Below are 23,766 nucleotides of genomic sequence, written 5' to 3'. Positions count from 1 at the left end.
TGTGTGTGTGTGTGTGTGTGTGTGTGTGTGTGTGTGTGTGGATAATAGCAAACACTGAAATACATTTTTTGCACGCAGCAATGAATTTTGTTCACTCAAATTTAGCTTTTCTTCGCTCAAAATAAATTTCTCCTCAAAGTACAACACTTGCACCTACAATATTTTTTTTTACGTGCTCTCAGAATAGTGGCACAAAAATAACGCCATAGACACACCAACACCAACCCTATCCCGGGCAGGGTGAACTGTTCCCTTGATTTTATACTTATAGGGGTCTTCTGAATCGCTCTTTGTCTGGTCCCTCACCTAGGACCAATATGCTATGCGAGACCCTACCAGGGAGCAAAAGCCCCCCGACAACATAGCCCCTAGGATCCCTGGGACACACCCCTCCACCACGATAAAGTAGTGGTTCACTGGACCAGCTCTTTGCCCTCTAGAGGACACTTGAGGGTTCATGGGAGTTTGCCCAACCAGTCTACATGTGTTTTGATGACCTGGAGAAGGCACTCAACCGCGTCCCTCAGTGTCCTGTGGGAGGTGCTTTGGGAGTATGGGGAGTCTGGCCCACTCCTACGGGCCATTTGATCCTTATACAACTGCTGCTTGGTCTGCATAGCGAGCAATAATTCGGACTTGGTTCTGGTGGGTGATGGACTCCGCCAGGGCTGCCTTTTGTCAACAATTCTGTTCATAATTTTTATGGACAGAATTTCTAGGAGTAGCCAAGAGGTGAGAGGCTTTCACTTGGGTGGTCTCAGAATCTCATTTCTGCTTTTCGCAGATTATGTGGCTCTGTTGGCTTCATCGGGTGATGGCCTCCAGCTAGCACTTGAGAGAGTTGAGTGTAAAAGTGAAGCCCTCGATTTACCGGTTGATCTACGTCTCTACCTTCACCTACGGTCAGGAGCTGTAGGTAGTGACCAAAAGACCGAGAACGCGTTACAAGTGGCGGAAACGAGGTTTCTCTGAAGGGTAGCTGACCTCTCCCTTAGAGATAGGTTGAGAAGTACGGCCATTTGGGAGGGATTCAGAGTAGAGCCGCTGCACCTCCACATCAAAAGGAGCCAGTTGAGGTGATTCGGGCATCTGACAAGGATGCCTCCTGGTCGAGTTGTTCCGGGCATGTCCCACCGGGAGGAGGCCCCAGGACAGACCCAGGACACGCTGGAGAGATTATATCTCTCAGCTGGCCTGTGAACACCTTGGTGTTCCCCCAACAAGCTGGAGGAGGTGGCCGGGGAGAGGGAGGTCTGGGCTTCTCTGCTTTAGCACAACCCCGGATCAGCAGAAGAAGATGGACTGAATTATATGTTGTTCAACTTTCAACCATTTGAACCTTATAGTCATGCTTCTTCCAACAGATCCATTACCAAAATGAAACCAGTGCTGAAAGAATTGTGACCAGGAACTGCAAATCATTTTTTCTTGTATAAATGAAGAAGTAATTTTCATCCGCAATTGGTTCAAAATGCAAAAAAAAAAGAAAGAAAAGTTTTTAAGACCATAGCAAAGTGGATGTGATGTAGTGCTCCAAACTTGTCCAATTGTTTGAGCTGATTTTTGAATCTATAGTTCTTTAATAAATATACCTGACTTGTATAACTCAGATCCAAAATACACTTTTTCCTGAACACAGACTACTAAGTTGTTCAGTGGTGTCAAACAAAACCAGACAGAAAGAAGAAACCACATACAGCCAGTCACTAAGAGGAATTGAAGAGGCTTTGACACTTTCATTAGCACTGGGCTGAATAATCCAAGCAGATGTTTGAACATTTTCGAGCCAGTACATACAAGTTTGACCCTGTTTTTATTTCACAAAAACCAAATTAATTCAGTTTTGCACTTGGCTCATGTTTTTTTTCCCTCTTTGAGATGTATGCTAGGCAATTATTCAGCCTTTAAAAAGATCAAAATTAGTCAAAGCCCAGTATTGCCGAAATATACATGTTATGACATCTATTGCAAAGTTGACACTAAAACTGTGAATCACTGCAATAATTGGAACATGTATTTTTATAACAGAAAAGCTGCAGACGGACTTTAGAGCTGACGGTCAGCTTGAGAGCACTGAGCTACTTTATACTCGTTAATAAAATAAAAGAGGGCAAAGAAACATGTTGCCTACTATGCGATCAACACATGAAGAACTGAAACAGCACACCTAAATACAGGAAGAATAACTACTACACTGACACACAATGAGGCACCAAAAGCCAATAACAGTGAGCATGCCACAACAGCTTTAGTTCATTTGACAGAGATGCACATCTTCACACACAGACCCACACTTGCTCTCTTGGCCTAAGTGCTACAATATTAAAGGCTGAGTGCTTAGAATGTGCTCCTGTGACCAAGCCCAGCTGGCAATAATGTGTTGATGGGGAGCCATGAGGTCCATGTCTTTTTCTCAGCACATTATTGGCGAGTTCTGACAGCGTTCCAACATCAGATCCAGTGTCTATCTTCAGCAAGAGAAAAAGAGGCAATACGATGGTCGCGCTCCATCGATCTACACCTCCATAAATGAATGTGTAGTTTTGTCCAAAAACATTCCCTGTACATTTTTAATCACAGAAAAGCTAACCATGTCTTTAATTCAACAAATAATTAATCAGTTGCACTTATTTCCAGTTTGAATGTCTAATATTGGTCACTACTTACGCATGACCAAGGCTGAAAGTTTTATTAAAATACACTGCTCAAAAAATTAGGGGAACACTTTATGATCTCAGAATAAAACAGTCAATTAAGCTTCAAGGACTCTTGGAAGCATAAACCATGGTCAACTAATTTCACCTGTTTTGGTGCCATGAATGTGGCAACAATGGAAAAGCAACAAGAAGACAACTCCCAAATGGGAATGGTTTTGCAGGTTGCAGCCACAGACCAATGCTCTCCTCTTAATCCTCATGACTGATTTTTCTCAGATACCACCGAAACTGGGAGGTCTCACACTAGTGCCCTATGATGACAGCATGTTCACATGGGAAATAGTGAAACAGACCTGCATGTTTGGTATCAGGATGAAATCCACATATCTAATGTCAGACTTCATGCTGGAGCAAGCCCTGGGATCCTCTTAGTGCACAACAATGTCTGTCCTCCGCCGGCTAGAATGAAGGCAGTTCCTGGATGATGAAGGCACTGACGCCAGATATAGGCCCCCGTGCTTCTCAGATATGAAGATTCTCAGGAAAATTATGCACTGGTCCATCGAAACCCACCAAACAGTGCCACACACTGTCCAGAAGTTTACTGGTGCCTTGATCCAAGTCCAGAACAAGATTTAAAGACATCAGCTAAGAGCGCATGTAGGCTCATGGGGACCACACATACTGCTGAGCCACACTATGATGCAGGTCAGACGAGCCAGTGATTTCTATTTTTAACTTGGATTTTTGGTGTGGTTTCTAAATTCAAACCCTTAAAGGGTGGATGATATTGGTTCTCACTGTTAGTAGATCATTTTGTTCTCAAGATAATTACAACATTTATGACACTAAAGATTTTCAGAGTGAGTATTTCATTTATCAAGATCCAATGTGTGATTTAAACGTTCCCCTCATTTTTTTTTGAGCAGCGTACCTTTAAAGGAAAGTTAACTTGAAAATATTAAGCCTCCCCTTCGTAATCCAAAGTCAGGGGCTGTCAGGTCAAAGTTCAAAGGCAGGGAAACACGAAGCTTCGGGGTTTTCCATCTCTGATATGTAGTGGATGGCTCCTGCCATACCTAAGTGGAGAAACAGTCATTACTGCTGGATACACATTTCACCGTATGCCATTTTTGCTGTTTAAGTTAAAGGTGAAAAGCAATCTGCTGAAGTTGAAAGCTTAAGCTGAAAAAGCCGTGTCCTCTACACCTATTTTTGGTTGGAGAGCAAAAGAGCACTCTTCTGCCTTCAGACCTCTGAAAGCTCCACAGACAGCCAACAGATTAAAACCTTTTGTTATAATGCAGCTGTGCTAACACGCTGCAATAGATCACAGTAACTTCTGATCGACCAGAGGCTCGTAGAAATAAGCTTACCATGCAACACACGATGAGACAGAGTTTAATGACAACATCATATACTGTACATCATCTGGTACCTAGAGTGGATGTTGTGATCTGATCATAACCGTTTCACAACCAAATAACCAACCAACTGCATGTGGCTACGTGTCAGACATCTACTAAATTACAGACCTCCAAGCAACAGAAAATGCTTATTAGATAAACACAAAGGCTTATCTACTGAGGAACTTTTAATCATATACTGCATTTATTCTTTTCTATTCTTACTGACTACGCAAAGCACTTCAGATTACAAGTCACATTTAAGCATAATTCATAAATCAGTTTATTTTATATACTTTATATTATTTATTTTATATGTATTTTATATTTATTTTATCTACTTTAAGCACTTCATCTACCTCTCATCCATGGGCAGTTTAGATTCACAAATAAAACTACTGTCTTTGGACTGTGGGATGAATCTATAGCACCTGTGCAGGCACAGGGAGAAGCACCACATCTCCACACAGGAACCTTTTTGATATGAGGCCATGGTGCTAACCACTTCCACACTGTGCTACAGGGGTGAATGGTTGAAATAAAGTCATATTCCATCATTCCTGATGTAACATTACACATGTGTGGAAATGTAAGGAAAATTTCACCCATTACAGCTGAGTAGCTGCTACACAGACAGAAGAAGATGCAGACGAATATGACACAGACGATATGTGAAATATTAAATCAATACGAATTAGGTACCTTCAAAAAGGGAGTATGGTCTGTCTGGGATACGACACCCATGTGTCCCGTAGTCCAAACACCACTCAGCAAACTGTTAGAATATAAAAACAGAGCACACATGAACATCATTCTTTCTTAAAAACAACAAAATAGACTTGCTTTTATAAGTCTTCAGTGTTCAACCTTCTGCCAAATGTGAGGGGCACACATGAATCATGTAATAAAATTGGCTCATTACGTTGGTTGTCAACAAGTCACTTTAAAAACATGTCAAAAAGCCCAACTTTTACAGTGCAAACAAACATGTTTACAGTCTGGTTGCTATAGTAATGACAGATGCACTGAGCTAACCAAGCTAGGTAAGGAGTGGAAAGACTACATGATAAATCCCATGCTGGATCTCTGTTAGAAAAAGCTGACATGAGACAAAGACAGTGCTGGGCAGTATGACCAAAAATCTGTATGGTAACATTTCCATGGCATTGTTAGACTCCTGTAGTTCCCCAGTACATCATGATATATAGTGAGCCGTAATATAAGAAACCAGGAATAAAAAAACTCAATTTGGACTTGTTTTTTCAAAGATAGTGGCACAAAATTTCCTTTTAAGGCAAAACATGTCAGCTTGAGGCCACCCAGTTTCCTCTTATTTTTAAGAAACCAAAACCTCCAGAAAGGAGACGCAGCTCGTCTCTTAGCCACAGATCAGCTGTTAACAGTCTATTATACCACCATGCTGTCTGCTGTGTACTTTTTTACATTTGCAGTTACTGGTGTTTCTACACACATTGAAAAGCTGCTGTGTCATATGATTAGAAACACGAGTAAGAAGACTGTACATTACAGGTCTCCTCTCAACAGGCTTCACGGTGCTCTGGTGTCCAATACGAACATACATTTAATGCCATGACCAACGTTACGTCTGTTAAACAGGGCAGCTTAAATTATTCAGAAAAAATCATATCACGCACGAATCCACAACAGTTTTAACCACGGCATCTTTAGAGCCACTTCTTGCTTGTGCATATTTAGTCTACTACTTGTTCTTCTTGTTTTGTTTACCCTCGGTCTTACCTTGCAGGCGCGGTGCAGGTATTTCTTCTCCTTGGTGAGTTTGTAGAGAGACAGGAAGGCGTATCCGTTGCCAGCGGTTCCATGGCAAATACCGTAGCCTTTTCTGAGCAGGCCCCGCTGCCATATCACCTCGCCGCAGTCTACAGCCTCCTTCAGGTACTTTTCTTCTTTAAAAATCTGGCAACACAGGATGAAGCCGACAGGATAGTCAAACCTTGTCAGCCTTTCAACAGCTACTGCCAACTCGTAACAGATGCAGTCAGCATTTTGACATTTTTTGTTAAATATCGTAGCAATTTAAAAACAAACAAACCCCAAACTGCATTCTGTATGTGAAAACACTTCATAATCTGAAAGCACCGTCAACTCAAGGCAACCAGCAGTAAATGTAACCCCTGTATCAGACAGCCCATATAATATCTACAAACCTGACGCTGTATGGTCCTCGCAGAAGAGATAAAGACTCTGCCTACATGAAAACTAAATGTAACCACTCATCCAGATCTCATTTCAAAGAAATAAATTAATCTAAAGCGAAGCGACTTGAACTCATAACTGAGGTGACAGACGACCTATCAGACAGGTATGAAGCTGACAGGACACAGTAGGAGTACAGTGCAGACCTGACAGTGTGCCTGATTGGATGTGATTATATAAGCCAGTCTCCCACAGCTGTGTGAGGTCCGTGATGATGTCAAGCAGGGAGCGCTTTGAAAAGCTGCATTCTACAGAGCTGCCATGTAATGTAGAAGAAATTGTATCCGGCCCCACCTCTCTCTATTATTATTATTAGCTTTTAGCTGTAACACAGAAACATCAGCTACAGGAAAGGAGCAGGAAAAGAAACAATCCACTATTAACAACCTGCGCTTTTTAAAACTCATCCCAGTGACAGTTCCTTCTGTTTCCACCTGAATACACGGAACCAGCCAATCTTATAAACTGCTGCTGCGCTCTCATTTCGAACACACCAGCAGCTCATGTTCGGTTTCAGAATTCTCCTTTTCCTTTGAAAGCAGAACCATGCACCCTCGCCTTTCCTACTTATCCCGAAAATTCCTCTCACACAGCAAGGCACAAGTCACCTATTACAGCTACCAACTAGATCCACTCCTACAACCCGACTATATATGACATGCAGACGAATCCTTAGCTACATGGTTAAAGTAACTTCAGCCATGTTGATTTTATACGAGCTCATGTCTCTGTGGTGAACTCTGATGCTGCTAAAATTAACTCATGATGTATTCTTCCCTTGTAACCTGCAGGGTGCTCACCAACACTCCACTAGGGGTGATAACAAGCTGGAAAATACCGGCTATTTTAGGAAGCAGTGACCCCTGACTGTCCGAAAACAACTTAATGTCTGTATGGGTTTGATGATATCAGTTGATATCATCGAATATGGAAGGCTGTCCAAGAACACGATGTTTTCTGTATGGGAGCATCTGTTCCTTTAAAAGCCGCTGATGGCGGCTTGCCAACGTGCCGGTTCCATAAGCGCTAACGCAGCAGAGGCAGTGATGCATGTCGGATGTACCTCTCTTCTTTAGTCTAAAGGATGTGACATTTTTTTCAGTCATCAGACTGCAGAACAAAGCAGTGTTTTCTGGATCATTTTGATGTATGGCTGCTTCTTTGCATTCAAGCAACACTGTCAGAGCCATAAAATAATGTAATAGGTCTTGGTTGAGACTATGAATATGACACAGTATGCCTACTGTTGTCAAATAATTGCGAAATTAGTCCAAACATCACATTTATGGAGATCCAGGACAGTGAAAGAGAACTTCAAGCCCTAATAATGGAGCATCCCTCTGTGATAATACATCACCATTATTCTGCCTCATGAACAGGATCGTATTTTCTGAAATCATTCAACTTGCTGTCCATTATTGTAAAAACACAACTCCATCAGTGGGAGCACAACGTGTGCATGCAGCATAGTTTCAACAGCCGACCTGAAATCTGCCACTAACAAAACATGTGGCAGTTTAAATGTTTAAACGCGTGACACAAACGGCACAGTTGTTGTGTTCTGTTAATAGCGGAACATTGTTAAGTGCAGTGCTTTGTTCACTGTGCCAAAACAACAGCAAAAAATAAAAAGCAGAGTCTCATTAGTAAGAGCAAAATGCCAGAATGGCAGCATGTTGGCTGTGATGTAGCTTCCTAATGGACCAAGAAAAAAACGAAATTAGCCAAAGTGTTAGACGCCAGGCGAAACAACATCCCATCAACAACATGATTTTTCTTTGACATGCTTCACAAATATGTTTAACACAAACTGTTCATGCAGTGTAGAGCTGTGCCACAAGGTGACAGTGTTGTTTGTGCGTGTTAGACAGAGAGGGTGGCTGCTGACCGCAGAGCTCTCACCTTATGGGCCATGATAAGCATATGGATAACACCGGGCGCTCCGTGGCACCAGTGGACCAGCCGGTCGCTCTCGTTGCTCAGGGATGAAGGGAAGTTTCCTGAACGAAACCTCTTGTGGCGGACGTAGTCGATGCTGGGGCGAACCAACTCTGACAGGACGTCTGGATGGACTTTTGCTCCAGACTGAAAGGGACAGTGTTTAATTTCAATTGTACTGTTCAGCTCTACATTTACAGAATTCTCTTTAAATGCCCCAAAAGGAGGTGACTATCACCTTTCCTAACGGCAGCAGAAAAGCTGGTGAAACACAGCTTTTCAGAGCAGATGTTTCAGAGCAGATGTTTATAAGATCTAAACGGACTCAACACATACTTTGATTGCTACAGTCATGAATTATTCATACAGAGAAAGATGGATTCTCATGTGTTAATGAGAACATCAGTGAACAGCAGAGAAAACACAAAAGTCTGTGGACAGATTTCAGTGAGCTACTTGAAATCAGGCTTTTGCTATTGTTATAAATCACAAGATGAATAATGGAATCATCTTTGTTGCCATGGCGATCTGCTGTGTTGCCACCCATCTTTTTGTATTCTTACTCAGTCAGATTTTGCTACTTACAGTTTTTTCTGATTTATTTTGGCCATATGAAATGTTTTGCCTTTATCTGACAGTGAAAGCAAAGAGTGACAGAAAAACTGGAAGAGGGAGAGGGGGGCAAAGCGCTGCTCCCCTGCCAAACGGCACATGGCTCACCCCTGAGCTAAACTGGCACCCCACAGGTACAAACAATTACATAAAGGTAAAGGTGAGTGTACAGCAATGAATTTTCAAACAACAGCACGTCCAATAGATTTATATAACTAGCTGGAACAGTTTATACCTTCACTACAAGGACATGTTAGTGTGCGGCCGTCAGGGTGCGTACGACTTTTTGTCGGTGTGTGCCAATCCCTGGCCAGCACCAGAAATGCTGAAAACCATGTGATTCCAGTCCCTGGCTGGTCGCTCATGTCTCTCTACGGTCCAGACCTTATCTGTATCTTTGACCTTTTATTGTGCTGACATTAGTGTCAACTTTTATCATAATTAGAGTATGAATTCTTGTCTTCTGGTCAAACATGTTTCATTAGGTTACTTTAAACTTCTGACTGCCAACGTCTAATAAGTCTAATAAGCCTAATAAGCCTAATAAGTCAAGGTTTAAGTAAGCATTTATAGCCCATACACACACACACACACACACACACACACACACACACACACACACACACACACACACACACACACAATACAATCTCAAGACACATCTGAACTGAGCAGTGTGGCTGCCCTGTTAAGTAATGTATTTGTTGTGACTATTTTCAGAATTACATTGCTTGAAAACTAATAAATGATGACCTTTATCAGAGTACAGAGAAGGTCACGTGCACACAGTAACATACTGTATGCATGTGACAGCTGGGATAAGCTCGAGTCCTTCTGCGACCATGAATTTGACATGTGTGCATATATGAATATATCTAAAACACATTTCTAGCTGCTAACAATACCCAGTAGCATTTGAATGCACAGTGGGAACACTTTGGTCGTTCTTTGTAGGCCATGCTTCGGCAGGATTTCACACAAAACTGCTTCATCTTAGCCGCCAACAACACTTACAGGATGTCTGCCTGCAGAAAGTCTCAGCTCCTCTACTGGCTTTAAGCCCAGAACAGTAAGAAACAACAGACATTAAGAAAACCTTAAATCAATGACTTACTGATTGCCAACACCACTAATCAAACAGTTCTTCTTCCAAATACCGAATACTGATAAAGAGTCTATCTGCCCAAATCTATAATCAATAACAGATTTCAGCCCATTCTGATATAACAGCACTAAGGAAAACATAATCCTCCAGCTAATAATCCTTCATTCTTTCAGGTAAAGTAAAATTCATACTTGGTGCTTTTATTATATATTTTTTTCAGTAAACATATACATAAAAAATGAGTACAGAGAAATCTGGATCCAGTCTCTGGCCTCTCTTCATTGTTTTTTCCTCAATAATTAGATTGCAGTGCTCACAAAGAAGGTGGCAGGTGGCTTGCAGCACGGGCTGCAGGCGAGAGCTGTCAGCAAAAATACAGATTCAACAACACTGCGAGCACATTACCTGGATTCACTTACATGGATGTCACTTTGTGCATTTATGCGTGTGTGTTTGTGGCTACAGTATATAAATGCGTGATCTTATATACAAGTGATATTAAATGTTACTCTAGAATGAAAGTCAGTCTATTTGGAAAAAAACATCAATAAGAAATACTTTCATTTCTCTGATGTAGCAAAATGACACAATTTATTGTGCATCATCAACCAGAAGATCAGAAGCTTTGAGTGTTTCTCCATAAATAACTACATGACAGATAACATTAGCTTTAGCAATACTTTCGAACTTATTTACACAGAGGAATAAAATAATCTTTCGTTTTTAAAAACCCACTGACTTTAAACAGACCGCGTTCTGTTTTCTCCTACCTGCATCAGCATGTAATAGATGCCAGCCAGGCCGTGGGCAGCGCCGATGTACTGCTTCTTGTGCCACTCATAGAGGAGTGGACAGCGATCGGTCTTCTTCTGCTCTGCTGACATGTTCTTACCAGATTCCACAATGGCTGTGACCACCTGACGTTTGGAGAGAGAAAGAGTGGGAAAAATAAAGGAACCTTTGAGCTCACATTTGAATCCAAACACACAGTTTGGCAGAAACTGATATAACATTTTTACTACAGAGCTGAGAGAGTGGAGTGTTAGCATTCAGTTCAAAATGACAAAGTGAGAAACCTACAGTTTCATTATAAAACTATAAGAACGACATGACCTGGGAGACACCATTTCTACTGGTGCAAAGCTATATGCTTTATTATTTGTCTGACAGCCTCATGGATAGAACGACGGCAGAGAGAGGGCGCAGTAGGCGACTGGATGAATGTATCGACTATGAACGATAGGCTGAGCCTTTTACCGATCGTTTTTACAAGAGTGATCCATTTTTTTTGCCCCTGGGTAAGTTTGCTAATAATGTTGGTTGAAGCCAAGAGAAGTGGTCAACGCAAAAAATAATAGCGCTGTTTTAATGACACCCTCCTCACAGCGCGCCCAAATGCAGCGATTTGTTTTCTCAAACTCATAACAGAAAGAAAGAAAGGCAGCAGCCTACATTCAGGAAAAAACTAAAACATTTTATTTAAATAAAATAAATTTAAAAAAATAATGGTGGGGAGGGAAACAGAGACACTGGCTTCTTTTTCCCACCGTGTTTACAGGCTGTTCCAGTGTTTATCTGTCTTAAACACTCGACAAAACAACAAATACATAATTAAACAAAAAGTAAGTTTAAAATCAAACTTTCTCTTCCAGCGAACGTTAAAAACCCCCAAAACAAAACAAAAACTCTGACGTAATGTTGTTTTTTGATGTTGTTTTTTGTGCGATTTGGCACATCTCAAATAAATAAATGATTAATCCACAAAAAGTAGCTTTAATAATGAAACCAACAAGACAAGAAGCTCCAAAAAAACTGCATAAATTCTAAACCCGCAAATCAGTCCGTGGATGATCACATTGCTCCGCCCATCAAAAGGTCACCTGCGTGGATATATCAGCTGTCGTCAGTTGGAAAATTTTTACATGTCTCCCATGTGAGATGGTAGGCAGGTTAAACTTCAGTCAAACCTCTCATCTTCATTTCTAATCAAACGTAGGAAACAAACATGACTAAATTCTCTCGATTTTAAATGCTTTGAGCACAGAGCCTCCCATATGATAAAAATCTAGATAAATGTGGTCTAATTTACACTGTGCCAATTTACAACAACCATCTCACGTCACTTAACAAAATTCCCTTTTATTAGACGATTAGCCTCCTTCACAATAAAGTACGGATCCATTTAAAATCATTTGATGCATATAGGACAATCTTTCATCACAATAAAACATAACACAAAATAATACTTTAAATAGGACAAGCAAAAAGCAGACAGACATACAAAACGACACGCACATCAGCCAACAGGGCACAGATGAGGATGGGCAATGGATGGCTAAATGATTCCGATGACAGGAAGCTTTTTACTGCTATTTCTTGTCAGAGTGGGGAAAGTTGTGATTCTGCACAGTTGTGCAGAATCACAACTTTCCCAAGAGAAAAGAGCGAATAAAAGAATAAAAATCACAGTCTGAAAATAGAAAACCGTAGAACACAACAAGCCTTTGTTAGCTTCTTATTTTAGAATATTAGGATCACTTTTTTGGAAACGTGCGTTTGTGCCTCCCGTTAGTGGTGTCAGTTACACTACACAATCAGAGACCCTGGAATATTTCATCTAACTATGCTTGTATAACTAATTCTGGCCACCGCTCTCAGTGTGTCTATGACAACAACATTGCATGCCTGACATTATGACTGTGGGTGTTGCATCTTATGTCTTGTCTGCAAATACTTCCTTCTGAACAGAAAGACAACATCATTTATCAGCTCACTGATATGACACAAACCTCTGAGAGCTAAAGAATTATCCATAACATTAAATCTGGGTTAGATTAAGAGGTTGAGGGATTTAAATTCAATGAGACTGCTGCACACCAGCTACTAAGGTTTATGTGCAGCAGGGTGTTATACGAGGGATTTCTTTATGCTCTTCCATTTAGGAACAGCTATAAGCTGGAACAGTTTCTCCAAAGCCAAACAACCTGGATTAAACTGAGGCGTTGCCATGTGGAAGGAGCAGAAGTTTGTCTTCCACTGATTGGTCGAGCAGGTGATTAGGATGACACGTGGCTGCTCGATCAGCCTCAGATATGTTTCTGTTTACTTTCTTTAAAGGAGAGAAGACACATTTACACTAACATGAGCACCTATGTGTTAATCTTCCACCTTTAGGTGTACTGGCTCTTTTTTTTACATCTGGACACCCTGGCAGAGGAAGAGTTACAATTTAAAACAGCATGCTATGATTTGCAAAGCTCATAAAGCCTTGTTTAATTCACTACCAAACATAGAAACCATATCAAATGTTTAAACTGAGACAACTGGGACTTATTGTTTATGTTCCTCAACATAAAACTGTGAAGACTGAATATGTCAGTAGCTACGGTGCATAATATCATCAAAACAGCAACATTTCTGCAGAGGAGGCTGAAATCAGTACTGGTTGCTTGCGATCTCTGGAACTTCAGGTGGTCTGCCTAAAAACAAGCATGATCCTGTCATGGAGATCACTCCATTGTGTATGAAACACAGAAACACAGCCACCTCCTCGGGGCCAAAGCTCATTTAAAATGGACTGAGACAAAGTAGACGACAAACCCAAATCTGAAGCTCTTTTTGAAAACATGGACACAACATCCTCTGTAGTGGATCCCATCCAGATGATGTGTTTTTCAGGGAAGCGCTTCCATATTTAGAATTGAAGATGGATCCCAAGTTAGCTACACTTCTGCTTGATAGGATGAAAACAGCAAAAAAGCAAGGGGAAGGAACCTGGAGCTTGTACTCAAACTTCACAGTTCAAAATTGCAGCTTTATCATAACCATCGTAATATTCAAATGCCTGCACCAAGCTGCACCAACACAAATGGTCTAAACTGCTTAGAGATGACGATTTCTCCTCATGGTAATAATCACATCCCAAAATTGTGCTGAGGATATTTGACAAGCTACTGTGTTTTTCTATAGTCATGTTTTCTGGACATTCTGCTTAGATATATGCAGTAATACACAGTAGCCTATATGTGGAACTGAAGGGGCTCGGGGTTCTGAGTCAGCAGTATATCATGTCCCCAAGCAAGACAGAGTGAAGAAAAACAGTTCTGCAGCAGCAGCACTGCCTCCATCATGGCAGGACAGATTTACATCCCCTGTTCATTACACAGGGAATGTGTTATACATTACACAGATCTAAGAAGCTCCATGAAGATCTATACCACTCATATGTGTCATGCCTGCAGCTGTCCATTTCCCTGTGGCAGAATCCTTCCTATTATGGAGCTGACCTTACGACTGACTGGTTTAGCTTAATAATTTACAACTGCTACTCTAACAGGGTTCTCAACCCATCTTGTAATTTAAATTATTTTAACATCGCACTATAAAGAACAGAAAACCCTGACAGGCTGGCATCTGAAACACAAACACATGCACACTGTTGGGTATTCATATCTTGTGGGGACATAATGCTTTCCCTAGCTGCTTACCCTAACCCAGAAAAACGAATGCCTAACCCTTACCATAACCCAACTGTAACCCTGTCACTAAAAACACATTTTGAGTCTCAAAAATGCCTTCAAACTTATGGGGACCAGGATTCTGGTCCCCATAACGGCTGCTGGTCCACACAAGTATAGTAAACTTTGAACTTTGGTCCCCGCAAAGATATGAATACATGCTCGCTCACACACACACACACATTTACTCAGGGAATCAGTAAGGGGAAAAAACGCATAACTAGCAAACCACAGAGATCTCTCTAATAACTGATACACACAGAGACAACAATGCAGCAGAACAAGATTGAAAACAGAGAGCAAAGATCTGAGCACGAGAAAAAGAAATAAAAGCATCTATAAAGCGGGTCCTGGAGGAGAGCCACTGTTTGGTAAAGCCTCCAGAGTGCTGAGTGTTGTTGTGTGGTGGCAGGTATACGAGCACAGCTGACAATGAGATGAACAGCAGTGCAGCACTGCAGGAAACTGGGTGCTTTGGGGCATCCGATTTCTATTCCTTATTTGGCCATGAAAGTACTTTTATCTACCGGTTCTGAAAACAACGATAGCTTGTGTGTCCCCGCTACTGCCCACTCTCTCACCCCTTTCCTCACTTTGTGTGTGTATTTGTGAGAAAGCGAGTGAGAAATCGGGCACAGTATATGTATTTCAGTCTGGCGCTACACCAAATGGTGACAGCTGGTCCTGCAGTGACTGTGTGTTCCTAAATAAATAACCAAAAAATATGAGCGATTATTAGTCACAGTGTGTTTGAGTTTGCATGTTGTGTTTTTGGGTCCCATGTCCTCTGTGCTCTGGTACCGTCCACTGCCAACCCTCTCCAAGAAGTCTTTGCTAATAAGAAGGTCAGAGTCAGGAACAACTTCCAAAGTATTATTATTTTTACCTTATCCTGAACTGCACCTCACCACTTTGTTTGAGACATCACCTTTGTTGCATAGAGTAAAAGGCTGTCATTAAATACTTATACTAACTTAATGTAACAGCAACAATACTAGGCTACTCTGCAACTATCCTAACACTTCAGTATCAGTCTTGTCACACTACGATTTGAATGTTCTGCTACGGTGTCAGTGTTTTAAAGCAACCTTTATTAAAGGAGTTGAAGTAATTGAGTTGACCATTTTTGTTCTGGTATTAAACCCTCTGTTGGGAATCATTTAATTCTACAGGTGTTGGTACATCACTGGTCAAACTGATAACTCAGTACTTCACCTTTCAGTCTAACTATGATTACTTGTGGCTCCAAAAATTCAACAGGCCAGTAACTAAAGGGTTGTGTGCGACCTAAGTGACAGCATGGTGACTACGTTTATGTGGCGTAAACAAAATGCAGCATTATGAAGATTTCTGTCTCAAAATGAAGTTTAAGGACAAATAAGGAATTTATCCTGATTTGCATAGATCAGGTATCTGGAGCATTAATATGAATCCTATCCTCCCTCAAAAAGCTGGATCAGATATTGGTGACAATGAGCCAATTCAGGGCTGAACACTTCAGTACAGTGTTGCTTACAACACCATACACGAGCAGAATACCCTCGCAAAACATGGAGAATGTTAACAAACAACGTGACATAACATTGTCAGACATGTCTTTATCATTATTAATCTGAAAAAGCACATATGACATGTGCAAGTCTCACCTTTGTAATGGTGTCCTCATCCACAGCGTCAGTGCCGATCTCTTTGTTAACGTACAGCAAAGCATAAAGGTATCCAGCACGACCATACAGCAGCTCATCTGGTATATCAGAGTCTGGGCTCAGCACAGACCGCTGAAGCTGAAGAAGCCTGATGGAGAAACACAACAATCACTGCATGAGGCTGGGGTACGGATCAAGCACAGATTTGTTTTCCACCTGAGCCATGGGGGATAATATTCATTCACTATCCTGACCGCAAATACTGCAGCTCCTCACAGCACCAGCAAATGTGGATTAATACACTGGTTGAGGAATTTTAAAAACCCCGTATTATTCTTACTGACACACTCATTATTTTATCTTGGTGGTCTTCTAGTATCCATGATATCGGATTTTACCTCAGGATTACAATTTCAACATAGCTCTCCAATGTGAGCATACGATCAAAGATGAAATATCCTAAGTGCCTTCTTGGAGGTTTTTCATGCCATGACCAAGACCGTGGGGGGAGGCTCAGCTGGCGGCTCTCAGCTTGCCTGCGACGGCACGGGGCCATTTTGTGGATGTCCGGCATATAATTGTAGATCGGATGAAGCTCGCCTTGGAGGACCACCATCAAAGCTTCATAGGGGATCGGATGACTAGCTGTTCGCCTATGCCAGGCAGTGACACGGTGTCCAGGTGGCTGTGGCCCAGCCCTGAGGAGGGGAAGGAGCGCCTGGTTGGTGCTTAAGCAGTTTGTGAAGAGGCTCCCAGCCAGAATGGCAGAGTGGATGCGTCGCCACCGGCCCACAAGATTGGAGGCAGCAGTGACACTAGCGGAGTATCAACTGTCGTGTGTGCATGCAGACATACGCAAAAATCCCATGCCTTACGCATCCCTTAATTCAAGTCAATTCAATTTTATTACAGTGCCAAATCACAACAACAGTCGCACCACTTGTGCAACAGAAGGGCTAGACTCAATTTCCACCAGCAGATAAAGGGCTTGTATCACTCCCTCCGTGGTGAGCGGGGGACGCTGACTATGAGGTGGTACAATCAGACAGGGGAGGAGCCCCACAGATATATCACCTCAAACTCCTCCAAGCATGGAGAGAGGCTGAAACTACTACAATGGTGAGCCTGGTGAACAAAAGAGATGAGTTGGGGCTGAAGGTGCCAAATTCCAACATTTCTGCCTCAAAAAATAGCCATCGTATCCTGGTGAGACAGTTCTTGGGGCTGGCTGGTTACTACCATCAGTTTGTGCCTGGCTTTGTGGACCCGATCATTTCCTTGATTGATCTCACCCGAAAGGAAGCCCCAGAACTGGTCCAGTGGCTATAGCAGTGCGAGGGGGTGGTCGTACAGATAAACAAACCCCTGCTTCACACTCCTAACTTGTCTCTCCTTTTTATTCAGCTTCAAACAGACGGCTGGGGGTAGTTTTGTCCCAGTAGGTAAAGAAGGGCCCGACTGCCCAGTTGTATCACCAGGAAACAGAACAGGAGGCCAAGTACAGCACGGTGGAGGAGTGCCTGAGGAGGGTCGACTCCCTCTTCAAAGGCTAAGCTGGATGGCGCCCTGAGTCGGGCAATGGGGGTATGAGGTGGCAGGAGTAAAGAAGTAGGTTCAGGTTGTTGTGTCAGGGGAGGCTGGCCCACAAAGCTGTTCTCCATCACCTGACCATGCCTGCCCTACTTCAGTAGGATACTGGGACCTGATGGGAGAGCTGTGCCGCATGGAATGAGGCAGCTGGAAGAGTAGCTGCATGAGCAAGAAACAAATCGTAAATAAAGTCAGTCAGGTGTCCATAACACTGTGTGCTTCAGGTCCTTTCTACCACACGGGCCTTTCAGGGAATGTGCTGTCAATTAAAAAAAAATACTGGCAGCTTCCATTGCTTCTTTATTGCTTCGTTCTGAAGTCATTACCTTCACAAACTTGCTTGTTCACACTGCCCGCCCAGTGGGGTGACCCAAAAACAAACACACTCCAAAGCAAAACCGGAAATAGCCTACCATCAAAGCCTACATGGGGCTGGGAAAGCTATCCTGTCTGTATGGATGCCAAATTACACTTGTGTCACTGACTAAATCTTCATTGTATATATGGGGTTTATATAGTGCACAGTAGCAGTACCATTTCACCAGAGACTCTGCTACTCTTTCAGATAAAGATCGAGCATCTCAAGCAATCCGTCTAACCTGGACAGACACTCTTTGCTGTCAGTCGTGTTATTCAGTTTGTGGTGGACCACCGCACCCACTGCCAGAGGCCCTGCGTCACCACATAGAAATGTCACTTTGCGCCCATTCAGGATCCTCATGGTCCTCTTTACGTAGTCTAGGGCTCTATGCAGGTAGGAGGCCTCATTTGAGACCCGGTGCAGTTGAAGGTACAGCAATGCAATGCCTGCAGTGAAAAGAAAAGACACAGTTAGGTCCATAAGTATTTGGACAATGACTGCACACCACCACTGTGGATTTTAAATCAAACAGTCTAGATGTGACTGAGAACCAACTTTGAGTTTTAATTCAGATGTATTCCACTAACCACAGACATTTTTGTACGTAGTCCCTAATTTTCAGTTACAGGACAAATGTAAGCCCTGTTCTTAACGCTTGGATGATTTTATTTTTTTTGCAGCCAGTGACTGCCCGAAGTCTAGAAATCACCAAACGTGCCACCAAACACTGCAGCACATCCTCTCTCTGGCTCCAGTTTTATCTTCATTAACTAAAACGCTCTCTCTACTGTAAATCATGTAAACCATAGATAAGGTCAATGGTAATGACTGATTTTTTTTATTTGCCTTAATAAACTCTTGGGTTGCTTTTGAAACATATTTTGGGTCATTATTAATTTGAACTTTAGACTAAACCTCTAAACTTTTCTCTGTAAATGGGGGACTATGTACAAAAAATATCTGCAATTCCTTTATTGCAATACTTTTGTTAAATCCCTAAATCAAAGTTCAAGGTCTGCATTTCAGTTCAGTGTTAACTGTTAATTTAATATCTATTAATTGTGTACAGAGAGAACATTAGTGTTTGTCGTTGTCCAAACACTAATGGACCTAAGCGTATAAAATAGAGAATATTTTTGGGTGGATGGATAACAGAACTGTGCTCTCTTCACATTTTTAGAGTAGTCAGGGACAGACCTGTCCAGCCGGTGTAGGTGGAGAAGTCATGGGGGTCGGCTGTCTTTAGGCCTTCCTCCATCTGCTGGAGGAGATCTTTGATCTTACTCTGGACCTTCTTCTGAAAGGATGTGCTAACCTGAAGAGAGAATACATTTATAAACTCCAAGTTGTCAGACTCAAGAGCTGCACTATCCATCAGCTATAAAGCTAAATGCTGATTCTGTGGTAGCACAGATGGAACAACAGAGGAGGGAGGGAGCAGCAGGAAGATAAAGTAACATGCACTGGGAGACAGAATCATATTTAAGCTTGTTTATACACAGCAATGAATGAGTTAGGCTGTCTTGAGTCAAGGACATAAATGTATGGGTATCGGCTTTTGCTGAGTACTGATTTGATACGAATCGCAGAGACTGGGACAGTAAAGAAACATTAGGCTGGACATAAACATTGCTTTCCTGATGCTGTAAAAGAAAATGGAACAAATAAATGTACCAAGATCATACATTTACTGAATTTGAATGTCTTGGTAAAATAAATAAAATGAGAAGTGAAAAAAAAACCAGTGTGTTGTTCAGCTTAGTTTCATTTCAGATGAGTAACTTTTTATTTTGAATATGCTCACAGTCGTGCCATTTTCTCCTTTCTCTGCTGTTGACACCAAGTCGAATCGATCACAAACACCCAATTCAGTTTCCCAAGTCAGGATTAGAACAATATCTAATGTTTTCATCCACGTAGGTTGAGCAAGCTCAATGTCTATATGTGATCTGCTAATACCAGCAGTGGCAAATCTAATAAATGCTCAGATGTTCATGGTCCAATCTTCTTATCATTAGGAATCATTTAAGCAAATGTTAATTAGGTTGTTTTCCACAAGGCCCAATTTTTTACTAATTTAACATCATGGGTCAGGCCACGCTTTAAAGGCTGATTTGCTTGTGGATGTGAAATGAACTAATTCTCTACAGAATCCATTCACACAGAATCACCTACAGCGTGAATGCGCTGAAAAGTAGGGCAGGGCAGAATTCTGAATCAAACTGCTTTCTCACACAAGGCCATGTAGGTTTGGATTTTTCCCCCCTTAATAACAAACACCTTCATTTAGAAACTATATTTTATGTTTATTCGTGTTATCGTTGTCTAACATTTAAATTTGTTTGATGAACTGAAACATTTAAGTGCAACAAAAAAGATTGAAAGTCAATATTTGGTGAGGCTTTGAGCGTCAGAGCCTGACCAGAGAGAACTGTGACCAAGGCTGTCTGTTCTCTCTGCTCTGCAACAGCTCGACGAGGAGCTCGATGGTGAAGGAAAAGAACACAGTGACAGACACATGAATAGATGGTGCTGTTCTGCATAACAATGGAATCTTCAGAACAGCCAAAGAGGAGAATGAGGCCTTTAATGACGGTGACACAAAAATCTACAGCTCTGACTTCAACACAATACAACAGTGTTTACAATTCATTAGCAAACATCTGTAATGGATCCATTTTAGCAAATATTTGTAAATTTCTATATCTGGAGATTTTTTGGCAAATGCCATTAAATTAAAAAAAATACTTGAGGATATTTAAGCCTGCCTGATGTTCCTGTTCCTGTTGTTGAATTTCAATGAACACGAAGCGCATTCCAACTGCTGCAGTCCACGATGCTGGACTTGAATTTTTGTCTTATTGTGGGTCAAAATACTTACTGAGGAGACAGCTGAATGATATCATGGACCACAACATGAGTAAAGGTAGGAAACACAAGGAGCGAGTGCACCTGGTGTTAGCAGTGAATATTCAATTCAATTCACTTTTATTTATATAACGCCAAATCACAACAACAGTCGCCTTGGAGACTAATTTCAGGCACTGCCAGTCAGCAAACGGCTGTGTACAGCGTCTCAGCCAATCCTGTGCGAGTATGTTCATGCACATATTCTGAACATAGTTTCACAATTACCGCAACAAATTGATAAGTTGCTACGTTCTTGATCTTCTGGAGCTGTTAAATTCTGTTTCACAGAATCATAAAGTCTCTGGGCAGTCTTTGGGTATCTAATAAGTCTTACTGAATTCATGACGTGGTTGCGAAATAATACAACAACATTACAGATGCAAAATGCAGAGAGAGAAATGTGTTATAACAGGTAAACTATATGTCTGTAATGGTGAATACAGTCTTCAAAATGCCAATACACATTTACAGCAGCCAAGCTTTGAGTGAAAATACAAAAAGCTCAACATAACAGCAAACGAGCCTTCTTGAAAATTCATTGACGACCAGAAAATTGAAATCCAGGTATTTTCCGAAGCTCCTCTCTCTCTCTTTTTGTAACCAACTCCAAACTCTTAATATTTTTCTTGTTTTTAAAAGACAGGAATAAGAGTGCAGAGGTAAATTATATTAAAGGTATAAATTTAATAAAATGTATAAAGATGTAAAGATAATAACTTGAATAACTTAAAAACAGACGACGTAACGTTGAATGTTCTATATTCTATATTCTGTTCTATGACCTAAAAACACTGGAGATGAGTTATTTTGTTGGGTAAAACCATCTTCATATGAGCCAATGAAAAAAATAGTTACTTTCACTTGCAGGATTCAAAAACAACCTAAAATTAGACTTTGACTACCAAACTTACGATACGATTATATTTGGTGAAGCATACCTGTCAGTGGGAAAAAATATGTGGAATTTAATTGCAGATTTATTTATTTTTTGTTTATGTGAAAGAAACCTCCAAGATCTGACTGTCATTTCAGACCATAACACCAGCTTCACCGATTATTACTGTACTGTAATATGTGTACCCAGAGGACCCAGACGCGGAAACTAAAAAACAAACAAAAAACAATTGTATTTTTTACTTACTTTGATAAAAAGTGACTAGCTTTGTAATATTATTGCATTTAGACTGATGACAGACGCAAACCTCAGCTAAGACATTATATGCGCTAACATAAACGAACCCCTTTCAATGTCAGGTACTCCCACACCGTAACAGTCCCGTAGTATCAACAACAAGCCTGGGCTACGCTAGCTTTACTTTCTGTTAGCAGATGTGAAAACCAAAGTGAGGGAAAACATCTCACCTTTCCTTCCGAATCAAGGGAGTCATTGCAAACTACATCCGCTCCTGAGTTGGAGGTGAGGACTCCTTGGTCCCAGTCGGGATATGGGTTTGAAAAAGAGCGCTCCTCCATCTCTGCGTCTGTAGCCGAGATCAGCTTCAGTCGCTTGGACATGTTATCTCCCATCTCTACGGCGGCTCGGCAAGGCCAAATATCTCAGTACGTTGTAGAGCCAATATAGTGGAAATAAAAAATCGCCTTACAGAAATATTGTTTTAAACCACACTAAAGTGACATGAAATAATATGTAAATGGAATGTAATCATTAAAAGGATCGAGTAGTGTATTTATGTTTTGTCTAATGCCATTGACATACAAAAGAAGCCACAGGACAACATGCGTTTATTAATCGAAATTAAAAAAGCATGCAAAGCTACCCTTTAAAAGTTATTTTGATTCACACAAAATTACGTTTAAAGCTTGGGGTTACTCATTTTACATTAAAAGTCCTCGTTTTTCATTCAGTCTCGGTTTCCTTGAGTACTTTTAAAGGCATATTCTTCACTGCTGTTTCTGTTATTCCCCAGAAATATATTTTGCTTTGCACCGCACAGACCAAAAGAATACTGAATGTAACTTCAGCTGAAAGTTAGAAATAGAGCACAAACAAACTGAACACGTTCAAAATCAAGTTTTACAAACATGAAGTATTGCATTTAACATCCGAGGGTAAAAAAAAAACTTTAATGAATGTCACCTTGGATAGGCTGACTGTTGTTAAATTGAGAGATTAATAAATAATGCCATGAGTAATACACCTTCTGGAACCAAGTGTGACGCTTAAGTTTGCGCAATGAGACGTCTGAATGGAAAAGGAGAACAATTGTTGCTACACTGGCATTACTGTGGTACTGTGGTTATATTAGCAACAGCAGCTGCGATGCTAAAATGCTGCAGGTAATGCCAGGTGGAGCCAGAATTGGGCTTACCAAAGGGATCAGCAGGCTGTCCGATCAGCAGTGTGCGGGGCTTCCACAGCTCGTTTGTCGGTTGCGGCAGCCTCCAGCCTCCGAGCAGCGTCTCTAGGCAACCCGGAGTCCAGCCTCTCCTATTTTTCGGTGAATGGAAAGAAGTGTGAGCCGCAGTCTAAGTGCACCGGCAGGCAGCCATGTGTCACCGCATCACCGTGTCTCGCCCTGCCTCTCCTTCCTCAGCATCCTCCTCACTGAGCGCACATCGGATTGCTGCCGATGCCAAATCAGTAACACTCACCCCCCACCCCTACACACACACGCACACCCCGACGGTTTGTACACAGACCACGGGCGTAACCACCTCACTGACACAGACTTCCCCTCCAGCAGCCGCCCGGTGCCCGTCAGTACCCAGCAGCCCAGTTCTGTAGCTGACTCCTATGTAAATGGTGACAGATGGTGTTAGTGTGTGAT

At 41.6% G+C, this 23,766-nt stretch overlaps 1 protein-coding gene across 4 annotated transcripts; it reads right to left on the bottom strand.

Moving 5' to 3' along the window:
- Positions 1-2,515: 2,515 nt before the first annotated feature.
- Positions 2,516-23,766, bottom strand: lancl2 (LanC lantibiotic synthetase component C-like 2 (bacterial)). Of its 4 annotated transcripts, none has more exons than XM_014339709.2 (10): positions 23,308-23,765; positions 22,340-22,551; positions 19,265-19,382; positions 18,306-18,513; positions 16,117-16,264; positions 10,724-10,870; positions 8,201-8,383; positions 5,822-5,998; positions 4,766-4,838; positions 2,516-3,736 (listed from the first exon to the last, which is right to left on the bottom strand). In XM_014339709.2, the coding sequence occupies exons 2-10, from the start codon at positions 22,502-22,504 to the stop codon at positions 3,660-3,662; spliced, it is 1,296 nt and encodes a 431-aa protein (XP_014195195.1). In that variant the 5' UTR covers positions 22,505-22,551; positions 23,308-23,765; the 3' UTR covers positions 2,516-3,659. The 4 variants fall into 4 exon arrangements, with proteins under 4 accessions (XP_014195195.1, XP_005941323.1, XP_005941324.1 ...); XM_005941261.3 differs by having other exon boundaries at positions 22,340-22,542; XM_005941262.3 differs by lacking the exon at positions 22,340-22,551 and having other exon boundaries at positions 23,308-23,766.

This window comes from Haplochromis burtoni, unplaced genomic scaffold (genome assembly GCF_018398535.1).
Source record: "Haplochromis burtoni strain Fernald_Lab_line unplaced genomic scaffold, NCSU_Asbu1 Contig_309, whole genome shotgun sequence".
NCBI classification, from domain to species: domain Eukaryota; kingdom Metazoa; phylum Chordata; class Actinopteri; order Cichliformes; family Cichlidae; genus Haplochromis; species Haplochromis burtoni.
This window is presented reverse-complemented; position numbering and strand designations above follow the sequence as displayed.

What these genes read in the sequence shown, in the direction of transcription:
- lancl2 (XM_014339709.2), bottom strand. Translation starts at nt 22,504, where the DNA reads ATGGGAGATAACATGTCCAAGCGACTGAAGCTGATCTCGGCTACAGAC. An exon ending in CCCTTGATTCGGAAGGAAAG is followed by an intron (nt 19,383 to 22,339) that starts GTGAGATGTTTT and finishes TTCTCTCTTCAG; the next exon opens with GTTAGCACATCCTTTCAGAA. An exon ending in ATGAGGACACCATTACAAAG is followed by an intron (nt 10,871 to 16,116) that starts GTGAGACTTGCA and finishes TCCAAACGTCAG; the next exon opens with GTGGTCACAGCCATTGTGGA.